The 23,173-nt window shown below is 33.4% G+C and overlaps 1 protein-coding gene across 1 annotated transcript in view; it reads right to left on the bottom strand.

Annotated features, from left to right (window-relative positions):
- Positions 1–23,173, bottom strand: part of Bmp5 (bone morphogenetic protein 5) — a 112,247-nt gene that overhangs the window by 48,947 nt on the left and 40,127 nt on the right. Inside the window, exon 2 of the mRNA XM_026398965.2 lies at positions 8,402–8,594. Coding sequence (XP_026254750.1) covers positions 8,402–8,594 — 193 coding nt within the window. The remainder of the gene's footprint in view (positions 1–8,401; positions 8,595–23,173) is intronic.

Genomic DNA, 23,173 nt, shown 5'->3' with positions numbered 1-23,173 from the left:
ATGTCCTTACCCACATAACTTATCTCAGTATACTCACACGTATGCCAGCAGCATGCATATAGCTCCAACCCCAACCTCACTAATTGTAACAATCAAAAATACCTCCAGACATAGCTAAATGTTTCCTTGGGGACCAAGATGCCCCAGTTGAGAAACACTGAGATAGAAGATGATTTCTGCACAAAGAGGCATGCAAGCTATGTTTGCATACTGTTCTTATATGCTTTAGAGACAACATCATTTAACATCTGAGTTCTCTGCTGTGGTATACTGCTCTCAAGAGCCCAGGAAATATCCCTGAGTAGAAAATGTCAGTTAAAAAACAAAAAAGATAATGTCAGTGTAGGGCTGGGGTTTTGGCTCAGCAGTAGAGCACTCGCCTAGCACGTGTGAGGCCCTAGGTTTGATCCTCAGCACCACATAAACATAAATAAATACAACAAAGGTATTTAAAAAAAGAAAAGAAAATGTCAGTGTATATTCCAAAGAATGCCCACAGAAGAATCCCAAATCTTAAAGAATCAGGAGGAAGGAGATGATGTAAAAATGAAGCTGACTGTGAACTGGAATGATGACAGCTTAACTAAATATATCCAAGTAGTGAAGGTGGCTAATGACATCGAACAGGCTAGCTTAAATATTTTTGCAATGGCGTACAGAAATGTATATTCAGAGCAAAGCATTAGGAAAATGTTGACATATATAGCACATTTTCTTTGATTTTTATATAGATGTATATATATATTTTTTTTTTGAGAAAAATATGATTCAAGTAAAGCACTAAATATAGAGCCAGACACATAGTGAATATCTCTTAAATGCATTAAGTGCTACCTACCATTCTTATTAGTGGTAACACTGGCATGGATCATTTTATTTGTACAATATTATTTAATTAATTATTCATTAAAGCATTTTAATATTTATGGACATTTCCTCTATGACATCTCTCTTCTCTGTCTCTTTCTCTGTCTCTCTGTTTGCCTATAGCCAATCTCAAAAGGCTCAACTGAAAGGTAAAACCACTCAGAGGCTTCCCCTAAGGTCCCCACCCTCCCACATAAAGAATTAATTTTTCCTTCATTTGTATTTCCACAACACTTAGTGCATACTTACATCATAGTGCTTAGCACCCTGTATTATAGTTATTAAAGTCTGTGTGAGGCAGGCCCACCACAACCCCTAGCCCTCAGGCTATAAGCTTTTGAGGTCTTATTTACCCCGCCTTATGTCCTCTATGCTTGCCACATGGTAGACACTTAACAAAAGCATGCCAAACTCAGCAGAATTATCTGGAAAATTCAATCATGTGGAAACCTCATTTCCCAATAATGCCACATATATGAGGTGTGACTGAAGAGCAATGCCTTCTATAAATAATTTGGGGCTGTCAGCCTTATATGAAAGATTAAATAAGTGAAATGATACAAAGTGTGTTAACTTTTTACCAAGAAAAATAGAGATTTGGATAAATATCAGAATACTCTTACACACATTTAAATACATGTAGGCATAAATTGGGGGGGGTGATAGATGGTAGGAATACTACATATAATTTTATGAGTTGTGAGGCTTACTAAAGTAAGTAAGTGGGGCAAGACATGGCATAATGAATCTGTGCCAGTTTTTAAATTTGATTACATAGCATTGTCAAAAGTATTCATGGACTATATGGTTAATACACTGAATGATGTTTTGAATATGAAACATCCATAAAACATCAGTCTAGATTACTGCAAGGATCCCTACCCAGACACATCTAGGAAATTCCTTAGGGAAAGTAAGAATTATATATGCGGAACTATATATATGTTAAATGCACACAGCACAAACTGCACTGACCTTTCAAATGTTTTTGAGTTTTATTCAAAATGACGCCTAACCACTGAGCCACATCCCTAGCCCTTTTATTATATTTTACTTAAAAACAGGTCTCATTGAATTGGTAAGTGCCTCGCTATATTGCCAAGGCTGGCTTTGAACTCAAGATCCTCCTGCCTCAGTCTCCCAAGCCACTGGGATTACAGGCATACACCACCACATTTGGCTAATGATAGAATTTTTGAGTTGTGATTTTTGCTTTAAAAAATAACAAAAGGAAATGTGTTTGTGTGTGTGTGTGTGTGTGTGTGTGTGTGTGTGTGTATGTTTCCTTTACCATCAATAAACTTTTTAACTGGATCTTAAAATCACTTTTTCATATTTAATGACTTTCTATTTTAACTGTGATCATATGATTTGTAAGTATTTTGACCCTATACTTCCTTTCAGAGACTTAAAGTCAAATTTTCAAATTAGCAGGAAATTTTTATTATCAAATAAATGAAAGAAAAAATTAGTTCTTTATCTTCATTTTTTTTTCTGGGGATAAAATGTCTTCCATAACTTAAGAAAAAAAATAAGAGCAACTTATTTTTAAACCTAGTGCTGGGTGTTTGCTGCTGTCTACCAGGGAGAAACTGAGAATTCTGCTTTTTGTATGTTTTGTAAAAATATAAAAGTAGCATAAAATTGTTCATTATCTTTTCACTCTCTCTCACTCAACTATAATTATGCTCATTTTAAGTTTTAAATTTATGATTATAAATAATAATACAGTGACAGTTTACAGGAGTCTTTGTCTACACTTGTATATGTGTCTGATATTTCTGTTAGATAAAGTTATGAAGAAATCCCCATCTCAGCCCAGCCCACCATCATATCACTTCAAATGTGTTTTAAAGGACAGGCACAGTGGCACATGCCTGTAATCCCCACAGCTCAGGAGCTGTGACAGGAGGATTGCAAGTTCAAAGGCAGATCAGCAACTTAGTGAGGCCCTAAGCAACTCAGTGAGATCTTATCTCTAAATAAAATATGAAAAAAGTCTGGGGATGGGGATGTGGCTGAATGTAAAGTGCCCTAAATTCAATCCCTGGTGCCAAAAAAAAGGGGGGGGTGTTTTAAAGAAAAATTTGATCATTTATCTAACACTTCAGTTTTCAGCTTCCCTGTTCACAGAGAGCTTTAGCAGAATTGCTATTAAATGGAAGGTGTTGATTTCACACATATTGATTTTCTTTGAATGCACCAAAGATCAAGTAATAAAAATATTTATTGAATAAAGATACCCAGCATAAAAAATCTTCCCTTATTTTGCATAAACATAGGTGTTAGCAAACAGTGTCTATTGCTATTATAGTTACTACCGACTTTTCCTTCCTTTAACTTTCAATTCTCCAAACCCCAATTATGTCACCTGAATATATATTGGCTGTTTATTTATTACATATCAACTATAGTATTTGCATTGGGTTAAACATTTGTCCTTTCCAAACATCTGAAATACTTTTTCTTGTACTGTAATACTTACCCTTTTGTTTTTATTATTTTCAGATTTGTAAACTGAGACTCCAAGAGGTACAGCATTCTCCCATATATGAATCCCCAAATCCTTGCTCATATTGCTATATTACTTTAGATTATTTTCATACTTAAATTTTTATTTTTTATTTTTTAAAATGATAGATAATAATTGTATATTTATACATTACAGTGTGATATTTAAGTATATGGTCACATTGTATAATGATCAACTCAGGATATTTAGTTTTCTATCTTAAATGTTTATCATTTCTTTACAGTGGCAACATTCAAACTTCTCTCTTCAAGCTATTTTGATTTACACAACACAATATCATTAATTATAATCATCCTTCTATATAATACTATACCAGAAATTATGCATCTTCACTAGCTGTATTTTTGCATTCATTAACCAATCTCTCCCCATATCCTCTCACTCCTACCCTCCCCTGTCTCTAGAAACCACTATTCTACTCTTGGCACCTATGAGCTCAGCTTTTAAAAATTTTTCATATAAGTGAAATCACATGACATTTATCTTTCTGAGTCTGGCTCATTTCTATTATTATTATGTTCTCCAGGTCTGTTGCAAATGACAGGATTTTATTCTTTCTTTAAATTGCTGGATAAGTATCCCAGTAAGTGGGTGTATATTTTATTTGCCATACTTTCACTTAGGTTGGTTCCATTTCTTGACTCTTGTAAATAGTGTTGCAATAAATATATGATGAGTGCAGATGTCTTTTCAACATAATGATTTCATAGCCTTAGTACATATACCTAACACAGGGAATGCTAGACCATATGATAGGTCTAGTTTTAATTTTTTGAGGAACCTCCCCAGTTTTCCAAAGAGGCTATAATTTAATTCCCATGAACCATGTATAAGAGTTCCCCTTTCTCCACATCCCCACCAGCATTTGTTATCTGTGACTACTTGATAAAAGCCATTCTAACTAATTCTAAGTAGAATAAGGTGACATCTGGTTGTAGTTTTGATTGTTGTCTCCATGATATTAAGCATTTTTGCTCTTTTTTTCCATAGATATCTTGGCCATTTGGATGTCTTCTTCTGAGAGGATATATTCAGAACTTTTGCACTTTCTAATTTTTCAATCAGATTGTTTTTTTTCTTGTTGTTTTTGACTTATTTGTTTCTCGTATGTTCTTTACATTAACTCCTTGTCAAAGGTATAATTGGAGAATACCTTCTAACCATTCTATACTTTGCCTCTTTACTTTGTTGATTATTTCCATTTTGCTACAGAAACTTTTTAGTTTGATGTAATCTCGTGTGTTGATTTTTGCTTTTATTTCCTGGGCTTTGAAGTTATATTAAAAAACTTTTTGCCTAGACCAACATCCTAAAGCATTTACCCTATGTTTTCTTCTAGTCATTTTCTAGGTTTGGGTTTTACATATAAATTGTGATATTGAAAATTTGCAAAAAAAAAAAAAAAGAGCCCTGAAATATTCTATCCCTTGAACATTTTTCTATAGAAGAAAAAGGGGAGTGCAAAAAGTGAATCCTGTATATACAGGCATGGGATTACATTTTCTTACTATGAAGAATAAAGAACTCCTGGTAATAGGCAAATGCCTATTTCAAAGACAATGGAGGTGTTTTGCCAGAGAGTCTCTAACCTAATCAACAATATATAAAATTCAAATATAGGATATACATGAATGTGTCTGAAAGCTTTAGAGTTTGAAAAAGGTAACTGGTAAAAGAAAATTTCAAATACATTGGCAAAAGCAAATACCATGAAGGACAATAGATACAATATAAAACTCTAGAATATGAAAAGCAACAATATTTAATATTAGATGTTGAAAATATTAAGTTTTCTAGAATTGAATTAATATTGAATTGTTTGAAGTGAATTTTTTAAAATACTATTCAGGAAATTGGTTAGGAACCTTTGCCAGGTCAGAATACAGAATGGCAATGCAAGAGAATTCCAAGCAAATACATACATGTACTTTAGATTTTATAAATCAACTCAAAAGACACAGGAAAAAAATTATTAAAATACTGTATCCAAGAGCAATTTAAACAAATATCAAAATAAGTAAGATTTAGACAAATTATATAATACTAAAAGAAACTACAGATGTAATTACAGAAACTTTGAGAGTAATATTTTAAAAATCAAGTGTAATTAGAAAACAATGATGTTCAAGATAGAAAATGTCCCATTTTTAAGAGTATTACAATTTCCCAAACTAGAACATTCAATAAACTAGACATCAATAACTATAAATATTCAAAATGTATTACTAATAAAATTATCTCTAGCTCATTCAGAAATAAATCCAAAACTTATTAGCACTAGACTCTTCTATTATTTATTTGTTTTTATCATTTTATGCTGTATTAAATTATATGAATCATATTCTTACAAAATAGGTGAAATAAAGTTCAAAGAGAGCTTTAAGAAGATGATATTCAAAACAATATCCTGAACACATAGAACACAGACCTGTGCTTACACAGACCTGTATTAGTTAATTTTGTTACTATAATAAAATACCTGAGATAATTAACCTAAAACATTTGTCTCAGCTCACAATTTTGGAACTTCTAGTCCATGACTGATTGGCACCATAGCTTTGGACCTCTGATAAGGTACCACATCATAGTAGGAGTTTGTGGCAGAGCCGACTTACTTCATCAGCCAGGAAGCAAGTGTTGAAAAACAAGGCAACAAGATTCTACAATCCCTTTTAAGGGTATGCTCCAAGGATCTAAGGACCTCACTTAAAGTCCTACCCCTTAAAGGTCCACAGCACCTCCCACACCACAACAGGACATAAATAAATGTTAGATCTTTTAATTGTGGTCAATGAAAAATTCTGTATTTAGATTCAATCAAAATATATATTCCAGAGGATAGAAATGTGGTATACCAATGGCTCCTGTGAAAAGTACTTTCAATAATAAATAACTATCTATAATTTAAATGTATAAAAATATGTGACTAAAAATAAACATAATTCAAACATTTTAGAATATGTTGATAAAAGAATTATCTAAACAATGAGTTATAATTATTTCATAATATTAATTCAAACCAAGCAAATTAGTAGTGCTAGAGATAAGTAAAAGTAACTTAAGATGTTATCTCATCTTCTTCTTTTTGTTTTTGGTACTTGGGGTTGAACACAGGGGTGCTCCACTACTATATCCCCACTGCTTTTGAATTTTTTTTAATCTTGCTAAAAGTTGCAATCCTCCTGGCCCAGCTTCCTGAGTAGCTGGGATTACAGGTATCCACCATCATACCCAACATCATTAACCATTCTTTAAGGAGTGTACAGTCCAGATGTAGAATCCAAGAAATAGAATTAGAAATAAAATAATTTGTTAATTATGGAAATATTATTATTAAGTAAAATTTTGAATATTGCTTTCAATTCATTCCACTTTATTTCAAAAAACACTATAATTATTTAATATAAAGAATGTATTACAGTATTCACTATGTAAGCCAGGCTCTATCTACTAGAAAACAGTATTAGTGTCCTCATTTTATAAATACAACCACTGAACTGAGATTTAAAAAAAAAAAAAAAAAAGAACATTACTTACCAACAGATAAATAGCTAGTTAGTGATAAAGTTGAGATAGGAATACAGGCCTATTATATGCCTTAAAATTACTGCTGTAAAAATAATGATATGATGCATATAAATTAGTAAATATTAAAATATTTTCTGCTTAGCCAGTGTTCCACAGGATATTAATAAGTACTATACACCAGTCAGGTGTGGTGGCACATGCCTGTATTCCTAATGATTCAGGAGGCTATGTCAGGAGGATGGCAATTTTGAGGCCAATCTTGGCAACACAGCAAGACCCTGTCTCAAAATGAAAAATAAAAAGGGCTGGGGATGTGTCTCAGTGGTAGAGTGCCCCTGGGTTCAATACCCAGCACCACACACCAGGAGTACACTACAAGCCAAAGTTTGCAGTCAAATAAAATTAATAGGTATTTATCATTACCACAAAGTCTTTCTAAGACCTTAATGTTCTGATTTGCATTATGAATCTTCTAAAAAATGGTTTACAAGTAGGCTTTTCAAATGTATTGTGACCTTAGAAGCTTTTTATCTTCTTTGAATATTATGGGGAACTAGTATTCCAATGGAAGACTTGCTGGGAAACTGGCACACTGGAAGACCAAGAAAAAAATCTAAACATCAGGAATTAGAAATAGTCAGCAAGGACAGAAGTGTGCTTTAGAGGGGACAGGAAAACTATTTGAACATATTTGTCTCATCAAAGAAAGACACAGTATTTCACTGAAAGAAAGATCTAGATCTGATGCATAGACACTACTAGAAGACAGATATAGGATTTCAGTTGGAGTTTCAATTGGTGTGTATGCAACACACACATTTGTATAGGTAACATACATATGCAACAAAAATAACATTATTTGTAAAAGGTGCTATTCAAGTGATTTCTATATCAGGTTAAAGGTCAGAGAACAACTCTAACATTCCTTTTCAGCTCTTATGTTTGAGGGTTCATTTGTAGTAATTGTCGGTGAGGTTTTCATGTACTTCGTTTAGTACAGTTCTTAATTAAGCATTTTTAGACAGAATACATAAATGTTAACTGTTAGGACCTGTTGCTAAAGAACCATTTTACCTCAAAATACACATGAGAAGGCACATATGATTTACATTTATATCGGAGAAAAGTAAAGCAGCTCTCCCCTGACTTACAGAACACCAAATGATTTAAATCATCCTATTTAAAAATTTCATATGTGCAGAATAAAATGGCAGTTTCCTAGGTGAAGGACAAATTTACAGCATGAAAAGATCTGGAAAGCCCAGGGGGAATCCATTTAGTACATGGATTGGTGTCAAGAGTAGAAAGGAAAGTTTTAGATCAATTACTCTTTTCAATATTTCTATACCTAGTTCTAAGTGTCATTACCTCCAAAGAAAACAAGGTTTGACAGATCACATAGGTTATCAACAACTTTTACCGAGGATTTAACATTTATTTGCAGAAAAAATAATTTAGATATAAAGTTATTACCTATTTGTGTATTCCTTGATGATCTGATATATACTGATCTTAATTGTTTCATTTTCAAATCGTATGTTGCTCTTATCCTTGTATATTCTGAATTCAGCTGCTGTCACTGCTTCTCCATGAGGAATTTGAGTAAGATCGAACCGAAATTCTTTGTAATGCCTTCGTTGGTGAGAAAAGTCCTTGTCTCTTTCAACTGAGCCAAAAAAAAAAAAAAAAAAAAAAAGAAGAAGAAGAAGAAGAAGAAAGAAAGAAAAAAGAGAAAAAGTTAGCACTTTATAAAATATGGAAATTCTCTACCTTTGAAAATGAAAACAAACAAGCAGGATAGTATAAAACTGAGAAAACACTAAAACCACAGACTCGTATGTGTTTCCAGTTAAAGGAAATTCCACAAACCAACAACCTTTACTTCAAAAGCAGTGTAACCTCTGTGGTTTTATTCAAATTCCAGGATCCTAAAGGAAAGGCTATCCAAAACATTTTTGAAAACGAAGGTGGTAAAGTGATTACCAGTATGTTTCAAGTACCAGAACACAGAAGGTTTCATTCAGGAATTAGGAGGATGTTATAGAAACCTCCAGAATTCCAGGTAAGTCAGTGTTGAATTTAGCACAGTGGGGAAAATGGGAAGGAGAGCTAAGGAACTGGAGGCACAAAGAACTGTATTAGTGGCATTTTAAAAATCAAGTAAATACAACAAATTATTCTTTACAGAAATACTATATTTTCATTTAAATTTAATTTATTTTCAACAGATACAAAAAAACTATAGATATTAATGAGGTACCATGTGATGTTTTATACATGTATATATTGTATAATTGGTTTATACCAAGTTAAACATATTTCCTCAGATATTTATCATTTCTTATGGTAAAAACATTGAAAGTCCTTTCTTGCAGGACATCTTTGTTATCTAGAGCCATCCTCTGTTCACAAGCCCAGCTATTTATTCCTGCCCCGCTATAACTTCATAGCCAAGAGAAAGATTATTTCTAGAATGTTTTCCCCCGAAGTTTCTCTCTTTCAGCAAATGGAGTCTTCTTCACCTTCTTTCTCCTTCCTCCCTCCTCCTTCTTTCCTCCTCCCTCTCCTACCTCCTCCCCAGCCCCTTCCTCCTCCTCCTCCTCCTTATTCTTCTGACAAATTTTATAAATTCTTTATCCTGGTGCAGCATAAAGTCTTCCAAAGACTTCTGTCTCTTCTTCCTCAGAATTGAGAGAGGAAACTAGAATTTAGCAACCTTCCTACCAAATAATGTCAAATAAATATTTTTTCTTGAGAATTTTAAGAAATAATAAAGGATTTAGGACAAGAAGTCTTAGGTTTATTGAGTCATTTGGTTAGACAGTATATTGCCTGATATAGTATACATTTAGTGCACACCAGAAACTTTCTTAATGAGCTACCCATACAAAGGATTCATTCATGAAACAGACTACCATTTGATGGAGCTAAGCTTCACAGTATTGGTAGATTTCTAAAAATCTCAGGTATCTCAGATACTATAGGGCAGTGTTACAAAAAGTCCATTCAAGGTATTGTATAATTATAGCCTATAGCAATGAAAATTTTTTCCAAAGATGTATTTTATAGCTAAAATTGTGTTACAAGTGGTACTAATGGATTCAAAGCTTCAAAAAATTTGATTAAGATAAAGATATCTTTAGAATATCAACTGAAATTATATCAACATGGTCATAAATACATGAGACTTGGGAGTTTAAGAGGAAGAATTAGCTAAGGGATAGAGAAGATCGTGACAATCTGGGAACATCCAGGAAACTGTGTTCCAGGGATTGCTCAGTGACTGAAGGAAGCTCACAAAGTCCTTGCCTTTGTTCTCCACAGAGCCTCTGGTTTATTATCTTTAGAAAAGTAGGACGTGGTCAGGACAACAGAAGCTCATCTCCACCTGCACCTCAGATACCTAAGCTACACACAGAAGTCAGTCATATCTGGAGGCATGTCTGTCCTACGGTGCTCAGCAGTGGTGCTGAAAATAATGTCATTATCTTATTCCTAGAGAGGTCCATTTCCAGAGGGATCATTAATCAATTTTTTCCTAAATAAGGATGAAAATTCCATTTTAAAAATTTATTCATTTCAGTTACATACAGCACCAAGACATACTCTGACATTATCACAAAAGCATTAAACACAACATGCTCTGTCTGATTCAGTTCCCAGCACTCCCTCCAACCTGCTTTCCTCCCTTGGCTCTACAGAGCCCTCTTCAATCCATTTATGGTTTCCTTCCTTCCTTTCTTTTTTAAATTAGCGTCCTGTGTGTATACATGATGCTGGGACCCACCTTGCCACATTCTTGCATGCATATCTAAAAGTTCTGTCAGATTCATTCCCCTGTTTTTCCCTTTTCCTATTGTCCATTTTTTCCTTCCTCTACAATCCCCTTCATCTACTCTACTGATCTCTCCTCTGTTTTGATGAAATTCCCTCTCCCTTTCTTTCTCTCTTTAATTTTTCGTTTGTTTGTTTTAGGTTATTTTAATTTTTTTGTTTCCATAATTTACATTTTTTTTCTTTCTAAATTTCTGCTCCAATAGTGCAGACTTCTATGAGCACTTCATCTTCCTTATCTCCATTTTCCTGCCTAAGACACAGGAAAGAGAAATTTTAAGTGTAAAAAATACCTACTAATTGGATATCTAATACCTCAATGTGTATGTATGAATATTAAAACTAGCCACAAGTTTTGTCTTCAGAGAACTAAATTTAACTCACTCCCTTCTTATTTTGGGATCCTAAAGTTAAGCAGATGACATTATGTCACAGTAGTTAAGTAGCAGTTACGTTCCAGTTATTATTCAAAGCATTTTATCATTTTATTACTATTAATATTGTACTGCATAACATCCTTCAAGATAGGTCCAATTATTATGCTCATTTTGAAAATAAAACAAAAACTAAGGAATATTAGGGAATAAATGCCTCACAGACAGATTTGAACCTGAGAATTTGGCCTATGACTCTTAAATGCCAGGATGTGCTGTTTCTATTTGTATGTTACTTTGTCCCATTTTTTTAAAAATACAGATTTAAAGCCATGACTTTCCAAGTCTAATATTCAAAAAAATTCTAAAATATCAAATTTGGCTCTAATCTCATTTGAAAGATGAACTGGAAGTTAAGATATACAAAGTGATTTACAGTTTCTATCTATCCTAGTTTACTTAAATCTTTATCACTTTCTTGTAAAAATGTTCATGTTTTTGCCTAGTTGCTCTGTCCCTGAGCCCACTTACGGAGTTTCATATACCATGATATATGCACCAACCAAGCATTATTGTATTTTCTGCATTGAGAAAGACAGTATTCAAAATTCTAAGTGATAACAACAATTATTCAATTTTCTCATTAATGATAAATTCTATATTTGAAATTTAAACCAAAAAACTAACAGTCCTAGAAATAAGAGCTGGGACATTAATTTCTTAGGATCCCATCTAAAGTGTACACCTGCATAATGCAGATGAGTATTGAATTCATGTTATGTAAAGTCATCTACTGTTCTGGATCCCATGTGAGATGTGAGTGTAATAAAGTGGAAAGCTAGAATTTCAGCTGTTATTATAAAATTTCAGTTTTCTAATCCAGGCTATTTAACCTAAACCCTTAAGGGGACAAATTTTCAAAGAGTTTAATAAAATGTTGTATTAAATATACCACACAGAATAAAGTGGCATTGCAGATTTGTCTAGTGATTCAGATTCCTAGATCCTATTGCTTTGAATCATAATTGCAACAATAAATTCCATGGGACATGTTGGAGTGAGTAATGGAATAAGACTTGTATTTATATAGCCTTGCACTCCTAATGATGCCCACAAATATTCAACAGGGTAATCTCAGTTACCTCAAATAGTAATGCTAGGGAGGTGGCAAATATTAATATCCTTGACTTAAAAATAAGAAATTGGGTGATGACAGCTAGGCAATAACAGATGTCTGTCTCCTAAAGCTCATTATAAATCCTTGTTAATGCCCATACCACCTAAGTAGTGACAGCCTACTCTTCTGCACTTAAAGACAAGTTCACTGTTAGTATATTTAAACAATGTCATTTAGAAGTACACAAGGAAGTAAAAAGGAGGCTAGAGAACAAGGGGTTCACCAATGTGGAATTAGCATCTAACAAACACAATACCTGATCCAGAGAAGGAGGCAGGCAGTTGTGAGTTAAATGAATGAATAAATGGTCCAAACACCAGTCCTCTCTTTCCAGTGTGATCTTGCTGAATTCCCTCACTGGCTGGAGGCATAGTAACTTCTTTAAGTATTGTTTGTATGGCATATGTCTCATTTAACTCTCACAGCCCTACTATGTTCATCAGATTTATGACTTGCCTAAGAGCCCAAAATTTATAATTGGAAGGTTACAGATTTCATCCCAGCATCAAGATTTTCAATTCCCCTCATCAATATAATTCTTTTTCTGGCTGTAGTTTTGTTGAGTGTTTTATTAATCTGACTGTTTTTTGGGAAAGTAAATATTTTTAAGTGCTTTTGTTCTCCTCTCTCCAAAGAATGCTGGCCCCTAAGATATTTCTACAATAGGGAATATCACTCTTTATGGACTCTGTTCATTCTTCTTCAACACACTGCCTTCCAACTTTATCTTAGCAAGTAAATGTTATCTATTTTGAGGCTCCATAAAAGCCTGAGTCCTGCTTGGTGCTAGAAAAGTCTTTTACAACTGATCAAAAACAAATAAAACAAAAACAACCAACCAACAAAAGCAGGAGGGCTAACTCATTCAGATCCAGACTTACCCAAGGGGATGGACATAGTATGGAGACTTACTGCGATCTACTACTCCTTTAGTAGAAACTATTCCTTTATCCAGACCATTGATATTATTTCTCTCATGTGAATAAGAAATATATTTTAGGAACAAATATAGCTAGATTTAAAACACACACTGTATCAATCAATTCACCCATCATCCCTGTATATAAAAAGAATGTGTACCTCTCTAAATTTTCATATCATTTATATAGCTTAAAATGGTACAGTTTATTTTCTTATATGAGGTCAGGTAGATAATCCCACATTTCAGCAACTGATGGTTGCAAACACTACTCTCTTATATATTTGTATGTACATGTGTATATATGTAAATATGTATGTATATACACATATATTAAGCTATGTTATTATACACAAACTCACAGAAAACAATCCATCAAAAGATCAGCAAAATTTAAACATTTTACCACCCAAATTATCATCATTATCATCGTCATCATCATCATCATGGTGGTAAATATACTTTCTTCTGCTTCTAAGATTTTATGCACACCCCAAACTTCTATCTCTGTGAAACCACAGCTATCTAGAGCAACCAAAAACTGAATTACTCTGGTAGAAAAGGAGAAATAACTTATTTCTATGCTTTGATGTTAAAAAGGCAGAATATTAGAGAAAGCAAGGAGTAAAATTTTGAATCAAAAGATTCCAATTCAGCCAGGCATGGTGCCTTATGTCTGTATTCCCAGCTACTCAGTAGGCTGAGATAGGAGGACGGCAAGTTCAAAGCCAGCCCAGGCAACTTAAAAAGAATCTGTATCAAAATAAATTTTTAAAAAAGTCTGGTTTGATGGTAGAGCATTTGTCTAGCATGCAGAAGTTCCTTGGTTCAATCCCCAGTAGTACCAGAAAAAAAAATCACATTCCATGATTAATGGGCTGATACTAAAAGGAAACAGGATTGCCTTTCTGTAAGCACCAAACTACATCATAAATGCTCTAAATTGCCAAAGTCCTACAAAGATTAAACTTCTAAGACACACACTGAAACCTTTTATTATTGAGATATAACAGAATTTAATGACTGTTTTTCTCCAAACAGAAACCTCTCTGAATGACTTTGTAACTAATAGAAATTGAATAGAAATGTCCCGTGCTAAATAGTTTCCTGTCTACAGTATCTGAAGACTAGAATTAATTAAAAGAAGATTACAATTTTATCTACTTAGTGATTTATGTGCAGCTTTAAGAAGATGCATTCATGGGCAATCAGTCTTAATCTCCCACACAAGAGCTGTAACTTAGGATCAGTAGCTGCAGGCAAAGATAGCATTCTCCCAGGAGCCTAGCCAGCTGTTGAAAGAATACAGATTGTTGGTTGCTGCTGAGTGCAAAAAATCATTAAGAGATTACTCATAGAATTATTACTTATCTGTGTCTCATTTTAAAAGAAAAAGGAAAAACAAAACAAAACAAAAAAAAGTAAAGCTATCACGTGACTACCAAAATGTATCATTTTGCAAGACATCTTTCACTGACTAGTCCACCGAGAAACATAAAGTTTGCCCTATAAAGACCTATTTATTGGTCAGTGAATGCATATGTACACGTTTTGTACGAATGGATAACCATCCCAGAGAGTGTGGTAAACTGCAGATTCCAGAAGTCCTGAGAGCCTTTTAACAACAGTAATATGTGACCTGAACAAAAGCAAAGTGACCCCTGAAAGTTTGGTTTCAAAGAGCAATTTCAATTGGTATTCAAATTTTCAGTAGTTGAAATATTTTTACTCACACATGCTCCATTAATACAATTTTATAAAGAAGGAAAATCTCAAAACAAAAGATGACATAGTTAAATAATTTAAATACTCTAATATATAATAATAACAATAATAATAATAATAATGATAATAATAATAATAATATCATCCAAAGTCAGTTTGCCAATCTCACAAAACCAAAGGCCAAATGTTTTCTCTAATATGTGGATGCTATTTTACAATAAGGCAGGGGGCACTAGGGAAGAATAGTGTTCCCTTAGATTAATTAGGTAGAGGGAAATGATGAGAGGAAAGGGGATGGGATGTGGGTATAGGAAAGATAGTAGAATGAAACAGACATTATTACTGTATGTATATATGTGACTGCATGAACAATATGATTTAGTAACATGTACACTCAGAAAAATGAGAAATTATATCCCATCTATGTATGATATACCAAAGTGCATAAATGCATTCTACTGTCATATAAAACGAATTAAAACAAATTAAAAAAATTTTAAATAAATAAAATAAAATGCATATATTTTGAAATTTGATGAGACTCTGACCTCATCAATAGATTGATCTACTGAGGAACTCATATCCAAGCGGCATTATAGGGAGATGGTAGAAACTATAGGAGATGGAACCTAGATGTTTATGTTATTTTGCTTTTAAAAAATATAAACAAGTTAAGAGCACAAAGAATTAAATCTTATCTAAGTAAATCTTTGGGATTGGAATGAAAATGGTCCATAATTATTCCTGCCTTCCTGAACCAGCACTGAGCCCTCCTTGGTGATTATTTAGGATACTATGATAATAATAGCTAAACATATCAAGAACTGGCTTAAAAATTAATAATTCAACATTTAAATTGATCATAAACAAAACAATTAATCTATGATTGACATAATAAAATTAATATATTCCAAATGTTCTTTTCTTCTCCTTCATTTGATCTAACAAGATACAATCCTCATTATTTCTCCCAAAATACAAAGGAAAAAAAACACAATAATTTCTTCAAAATCACAGTTAACTACAAAGCTATGAATAGCCTGTAGATTTTTGTTTATACCATAGTTTCAACTAGTAATGTTTGCTGTTTCTGCCTCAAGACAAAAGTTTTTTTCCCTCCCATCCCAAGATCAATATTTCTACTTGACCCCAGTCTCCCTCATCCATTTTTCTGCTTTCACTTCTTTCGTATTTAGCTACTCTCTCCTCCTATGTCAATGCCCTGAAGAAAATAGAGCACTGGGAATATCCCTAAGGTGAATAAAGCTGTGTTTCTTTACTTGTTTCAATATATGTTGTTATAGTTTGAATGTAAAGTATCCACCAAAGGCTCATATCTTGGAGACTTTGTTTCCCAATGCATCAACATTCAAGGTAGACATTTGGGGGAGCAATTGGATCATGAAGACTCTGACCTCATCAATAGATGATGCACTGAGGAATTCATATTCAAGTGGCACTATAGGAAGATGGTAGAAACTGTAGGAGATGGAACCAAGATGAAAGGATTAAACTCTTAGGGGTGTGTCTATGGGGACTATATCTTGTCCCTGACCTCCTCCTCTCCTGCTCTCTGGTTCCCTGCTGTCATGAGCTGAGGACCTTTTCTCTACCATGCCCTTCCACCATAATTCTACCTCACTTCAGGCCCAAGGCAATGGAGCCAGCTGATAATAGACTGAAACTTCTGAAACCATGAGACAAAATAAATCTTTCCTCCTTTTAAGTTGTTTATATCAGGTACTTTGTCACTGCAATGGAAATTTGACAAACACATGTCATGGGACAGTTACCACAGGGAATCTCAGTGCAAAGGTCTTAGAAAGGGTTCATTTGGGATTATCTTAAGGGAGTAGTAGAGGGCTATAAGAGGCAGAGTTTTGCTGAGGACTTTATGCTCTGAGGAAGAAGAGGTAATTTTATCATTTGGTATCAAATGTGAGAATAAGGGAAGAAGGATAAAGCTTTAATTGGTAAAGAAGCAGCAGTTAGTAATATTATTCAGGAAAGAGAGGGATCATTATTGAAATTTGAAAAATGTTCTTGTTTTTAAGAACACTGGTCAGATATGATTATGAAGTGATATTTTTGTATTCCTCCCTCATAGTAACAGAATTCTTGTCTAATTAGGTTGTTCTGTGACATTGATCGCATTTAATAGGCTAACTGAGGTGCCATCCCCTCTAGTAACTACAAGACATAGGGGATAAGTCCAGGCATTTTGTGGTGTCAGATTCTACCTTCCTTATGCATTTCTTATGCACTCAATTTGATTTTCCTTAAAAGCAGTTTTGTTACTACATTTACCCAACCCTGAAATAATTATTAGATGCATGCTCTGAGATGACCTCTAATAGTTAAGAAAATGCAAAAAGAAAAGACTTAAGAGCTCAAGATGGAAATGATGAAAGGGTCTTCTTCACAGTGTTGTTGTAAAGATTAAATGGTATTTCTCATATGAGGTGAGAGGAAAGACAGAAATTGAGGTGAAGAGAGAGAAAGAGAGAGGGAGAGAGGGGGAGGGAGAGGGAGAAAGAGAGAGAAAGAGAAAAGGAGGGAGGAAGCAAAGGGGGGGCAGAGAGAGAATTATACCACAGTACCTAGAAAATAGCAAGTTCTCAAAAAGAAACTGCTGTCATGATAGCTACTTCTGTCACTTTCTACTTGCATTGTAATTATTCAGTCACTTTTTATTTACTATGTGAGTAGTATACTTCCAAGAAGTATCCATATTTTCTGTTTTGCACTTTATCTTTTTGTTTCTCCACCTACCCAGATAGTAAATGATCAATATAACTTTAATTATGTAGGATTGCTAACTGACATAAAAACCAAAGAACTTGCTAGGCACAGTAGCACATGCCAATAATCCTAGCTACTCGGGGGGCTGAGGCAGGGAAATTCCAAGTATGAGAGGAGCCTGGGAAACTTGGTGATACTCTGTCTCAAAAATAAAAATTAAAAGGGCTAGGCAGTTACCTCAGTGGAAGAACACTTGCTAGCATGTGTGAGGTACTGGATTCAATCCTCAGCACAAAATAAAAATAAAAACCTATGTTTGTCTGTAACATAGGTTAGATTAATGGTAAAGTCGATTTTTAAAACAATTTGTTATTGTAGAGGTTTTTTTTAAGTCTATAGGCTAGATATATTACAAAACTATATAGATAGAAAATAATTAAATTTATTTGATATCTTGTTTAGATATTTTCATCTACAAGATATAGACCATATAGTAACACATATTTTTATGTTTGTGTATTTACCAGAAATATCAGTAAAAAAAAAAATTTGCTAGTTCTGACACACTCCTTTCTACAGGAGACTTAAATTCACTAGCTATTTTTAAACACATGCTGATGTGTAGAATTATTTTGCTATTGGCTTATTCTGAGCATTTCATAAAGGAAAGTATTATTTGGAAGTAAAAACAAATATTCATCTCTTGTGGGTTAAATATTAGTATTAAATGTCAAAAACTAGTTCAGAATAAATACAGATGATGGTATTTGATTAATTCATGTTGCATAATGAAAAAAATGATCCTTAAAGATTAATGAATACATTTACAATGTAAGTAATGGATTTCAATCACACTGTGGACAAATATTTGAAAAATTTTCACATTTGCCTGTAAAGAGTCAACACAAACACACAACTCTCCCATAATGACCTTTTGGTAAATATTTAGCTCTCATGTTTTCTTTAGTGGAAAAATCTGTTCCTTTTATAGATTGCCTGGCAGCTAGAGGTCAACCATCCTTATCTATCCAGATTTCACTTAATGACCTTGTGAATTCTTCTGCTCCACCAGTAAAATAAAACAGTCCATTTTTTAACCACCTCAAGGTGATAGAGGTTACAGTAAGTCCATGCTCAGCGAAGAACTTTCCTTTACATCTGGAAATCAATAAAATGATAGTTTCTCTATAGTGAGTATTTGTGGTTATCTGACAACAAGAGGTCAAAGGTTTTGTGAGTTTTCTTCTGAAATTGCTCAGTGCCTTCTCTAATGACTGATAATTGAAAACAGACTGGGACTATCAAATGTGGTGGGTGACAGATAAGCAGCAGATTAATGCCAATACTTGGTTACAAGACACTAAAAGGTCAGGAGTCACAGGATTAGCTATTGTGCTACTGTGAAAAGACAGACATCAAATGTCTATTACCCTCTAATAGCTCTTTCCCTGACCTGAAATCCATTTTCACTTCTTTTGGTCACAATTTAGAGATAATCTAGATGTCATTTTACATATGCCATCAAAATGAAGCTTCTTACCGTAAGTTTATCAATAGTTAGGGTTTTTATTAACAAAGTTTTTATGGCACAATTTTAGTGTATTCAATGTTTTTTTTGTGGAACTTTAAGAACATTTTATTCAGAAAAAAATGATTATGCTCAATGAAAACAATCTTTGAAAAGTTTTTAAAGTTGACATTAAATTGGTTCAGGACTTCTCTATGGGGGATGAAGGAAGTGGGTTTAAGACAGAGTTTGCATAGTGTAAAGGATCTGAGATATTGTAGCTGAACAAACAAATAAATGTCTTTCTCAAATTAACTGCTTTAAAGTTTAAATTGGTTTGATAACTTTTATAGGGTTCACTCAAGTTCAATTTGTGATTCAATCTGTCATTTTGAAACAAAAACAAATGTAAATTTATTTTTGCCAAATGGGTTGTATCTGTGAAGTTTGGAATGTTGAAAGAAACTACAGAGAAATATGATTAGACTTACTGACATATAAAGTTTATATAGAAAGAATCTGACATAACTTTCCAATGTACATATATGACTAGACCACATTGAATCGCACCACCATGTACATCCACAGACTGGGGCCCTGATTAGAATAAGATATAGTCCAATCATGTATAATTTTATCAAAATGGACTCTACTGTCATATACAACTAAAGGGAAACCAAAAGAAAGGAAAGAAATTATATGAAAAACAACTACTTGGTTTCTAAGATAAATAAAACAATAAGAATATATTGCATATACACTCCATATAGTAAGAGCTGATTTGTCCATTCTATTTAAGGGAGCACTGCAAGGGGCCAATGGTGGTCTGTGTTTGTTTCCAAAATGTGATTATTTGTTTTTCTCTCCCACAGTAGATTTTAAGCTTTAAAATATAAGTATTTCTGCTTAGCTCATTACTGTACTCAGTCTCTACTTCAATACCTATTACACAGTAGCTGTTCAGTACATACATACACATATAATGAATGACTGTAGAAATACATGTCTATCTTTGGGGGGGTGTTTTGTTTGGTTTAGTTTGTTGGTTGTCTCAGGAAGGAGAGTAAATCCAGACCTTGTAATTCCAATTAATTCAAAAGCAGAACCTCTTAAACATCTCTTAAATTTGCCCAGCCCATGTTATAAATAAGTATTAGTCCAAAAATATATTTATATTTTTCCTTTGCTTGAAAGAAATTCAAATAAATAACAATATTTTAGACAGAATCCTAAGGTCATGTTTTTATTTTCAATTTTATACGAGGTGTGTTGGTACTTTAAAAATACATGTTAGCTTAGGCTAGTCATGAACTCTATGATTCCCTAGTGAATATATTACACTTGGGGAAGGAGAAAAAATGAAAACAGAAATAATTTTGCTTTTAAGTTATGATAAGTAATAGAGTTCTATTTGAAATAATTTACAGAATGAATAATATGTTGTAGAAGACACTATGTACTCTGTTTTTAAAAATAATCTAATTCCTATATGCTCACTGGTGTTTCTCACAAAACTAATCAAAAGTTTTACATATAAAAAAGTTTTACTTCTCTGTGTGTAGGTGTGTGTGCATGCATAATTATTCCAAATATTTGGTAATATATTCCTAATTTTTAAACTTCTAAAATGTTGAAAATATTTGGTTTCCTTAAAAATATGGTTGTTTGTACTATCCCAAATGAGAATCTTGTCTATATAATAATCAACCCAGGGATGCAGGACTGGTATAACATTCAAACACCAAAAAAATGTTCTACACATCCATCATAAGCCCTATACCCCCTGCAATTTCCAGAACTTCCAGAGGCAGGAGAGTAGGGTTAGGTGAATATGTCTATTCCTGGGTTTGCATGGTCTTTGTCCTCAGCATCACAGTATGTAGGCTCCTCCTGTCTTTGCCCTGCCTTGTCTTTCATGCTTCCTCTTTCCATCTTCCACCCACCTTCCTTTCCTTGACTTCATTCATCCTGTCTTGTTGCCTATCTTTCTCTCATTCCTGGTACAGCAACTAGTTAAGTCGAACAAAATAGGTAGAAAGAGTAAGGATAATATAAATAGCCCGTCTGTAATATACTCAAGGTAATCCCAAAGTTATGCATATGTGTGCCTAATGTCTCTGTATACACGTTAAAAAGTCAGAAGAAATTGTCTTCATGATGAACCATGTATTCATGGTTACCTCTAGGAAACAGATTCTAAGAGCTAGAAATAGGGTCTTTTGTTTTTAACCAGATGCACTCTGATTGTTTGAATTCTTAATATAATTTTATATTAATTATTCTGGTAAAAATTTTAAAAATTGGCTTTTGATGGCATCAAAAATATGGTTGTTTTGTGAGGTAGGTTGTTTGTTTATTTTTTGCTTGGATGTTACAACGGCTTTTATATGACTGAAGTTTTTCTGATATCATCCTCCAAAGTGAAAGCTCATTTGATCAGTTTTTGTGTTTACAGCTGGAAACTTTAATACATTGTACATGAGTTGTTTAACAAGTTTTAGTTATACATTATTAAAATATGAGTTATATGAATCAATATATTGCATTAAGAGATGTTTTCTGTGACTGGAGACCTACTTCAGAACACGTGAAGATTTAATAAAGATACAAGTGCCAGAATCAATAAACAAATCACACAGTCTTCCTACATTTATAATAATCCATTGAATAAGACCACATTGTAATTAGACTTATGGGATCCTTAGTGGTCTCAGGTCACAGTTTTTTCATATGAACAGTCTCAGATTTTGGTTGATCTGGTTTCACACTCCTGAGCTTTTTCTTTGTGTTGGGATTTAAGGTCAACCACAAAACTCAGAACAAAATTCAGCTGTGAATCTATGAGCAGTATCTGGTTTTGAGTCAGAATTTGTAAACCCTCTAAGTTTTCATAAGATGCACACCTGGAAGGAACAATAAGTCTTTTGAGATCCATGTCAAACCATCTCATTTTGGATTCAAATTTAATAATTTCCTGAATCTCCAATCCAATTTTTTACTAGTTATTAGAAAGCTCTTTTCTCATGCTTTCATTGTTGAAAGTTTGACTTTATTTTAATGATAATAACCCATAATAAGTAATAACATACTAATCCATTCAATCGGCCCATATATACTGTTACATAAAGGCCCGAATTCAGCAATAGAAAAAAAAGCTGGATGCCAACCTGATTTAAAGCATATTCCTCAAAATGGACAGATATTGATAAAACCTAGTACCTTCAAAACAAACTGTGAAGAACAGATAGAAGTGTGAAGTTAAAATAAGTATCCTTGAGCATTAAATGTTTACAAATCAGGTAAATTCTCAGATTCCTTCCACATTCTGAGTTTCTGAGTAACTGTGAGCAGAAGTTTGGAAGTTTTCTAGAGAGGGAAAGACAGAGAATCCTTGATTGGCATCACTAGGCATAGCTAAGAGTGTGACAGTACAGTATACAAAAACAGAAGAACAGCAAATACATGTATATGTGATGCTGAGTTCCCAAGTTTCTTTTCCTCACTTATTGACAGCCAGCCTTTTGTCTTCTAGATAAGAGAATGAGAGACCTCTCCTTGAAATCTGAGCTTACCGCAGAAAAGATTATCTCCATAGAAGGTAAAAGTAAAATATCTTAAGAGAGCAAATGGCACTGACAAGTTTCACTCATATATGAAGAGCTTCTAATCAACATTTTAATATCTGGCTATTAAATAAGAGCAGACAACTAAAGATTAATAGATATCTATTAGATTGATAGTATCTAGTTTTGAGTCTGAATTTATAAACCCTCTACGAAATTTAGAAACTCTCAGAAATTTTTCAACCTTGAAATATAAATTTTAAAATGACCTAACTTTTAAAAAGTGGAATTTGAAGTAACCCACTATAAAACTACCATTATATCTTTTGAGTACTAAGAGAAACTGCCTCATCTATGAAACAAATATAAAATGCTGTATGAAAGTAATACTTGGTGCTAAAACA

The sequence above is a fragment of the Urocitellus parryii genome, chromosome 8 (assembly GCF_045843805.1).
Source record: "Urocitellus parryii isolate mUroPar1 chromosome 8, mUroPar1.hap1, whole genome shotgun sequence".
Classification (NCBI taxonomy): Eukaryota; Metazoa; Chordata; class Mammalia; order Rodentia; family Sciuridae; genus Urocitellus; species Urocitellus parryii.
Note: the sequence above shows the minus strand (reverse complement) of the source record. Positions and strands in the feature narration are given on the sequence as shown.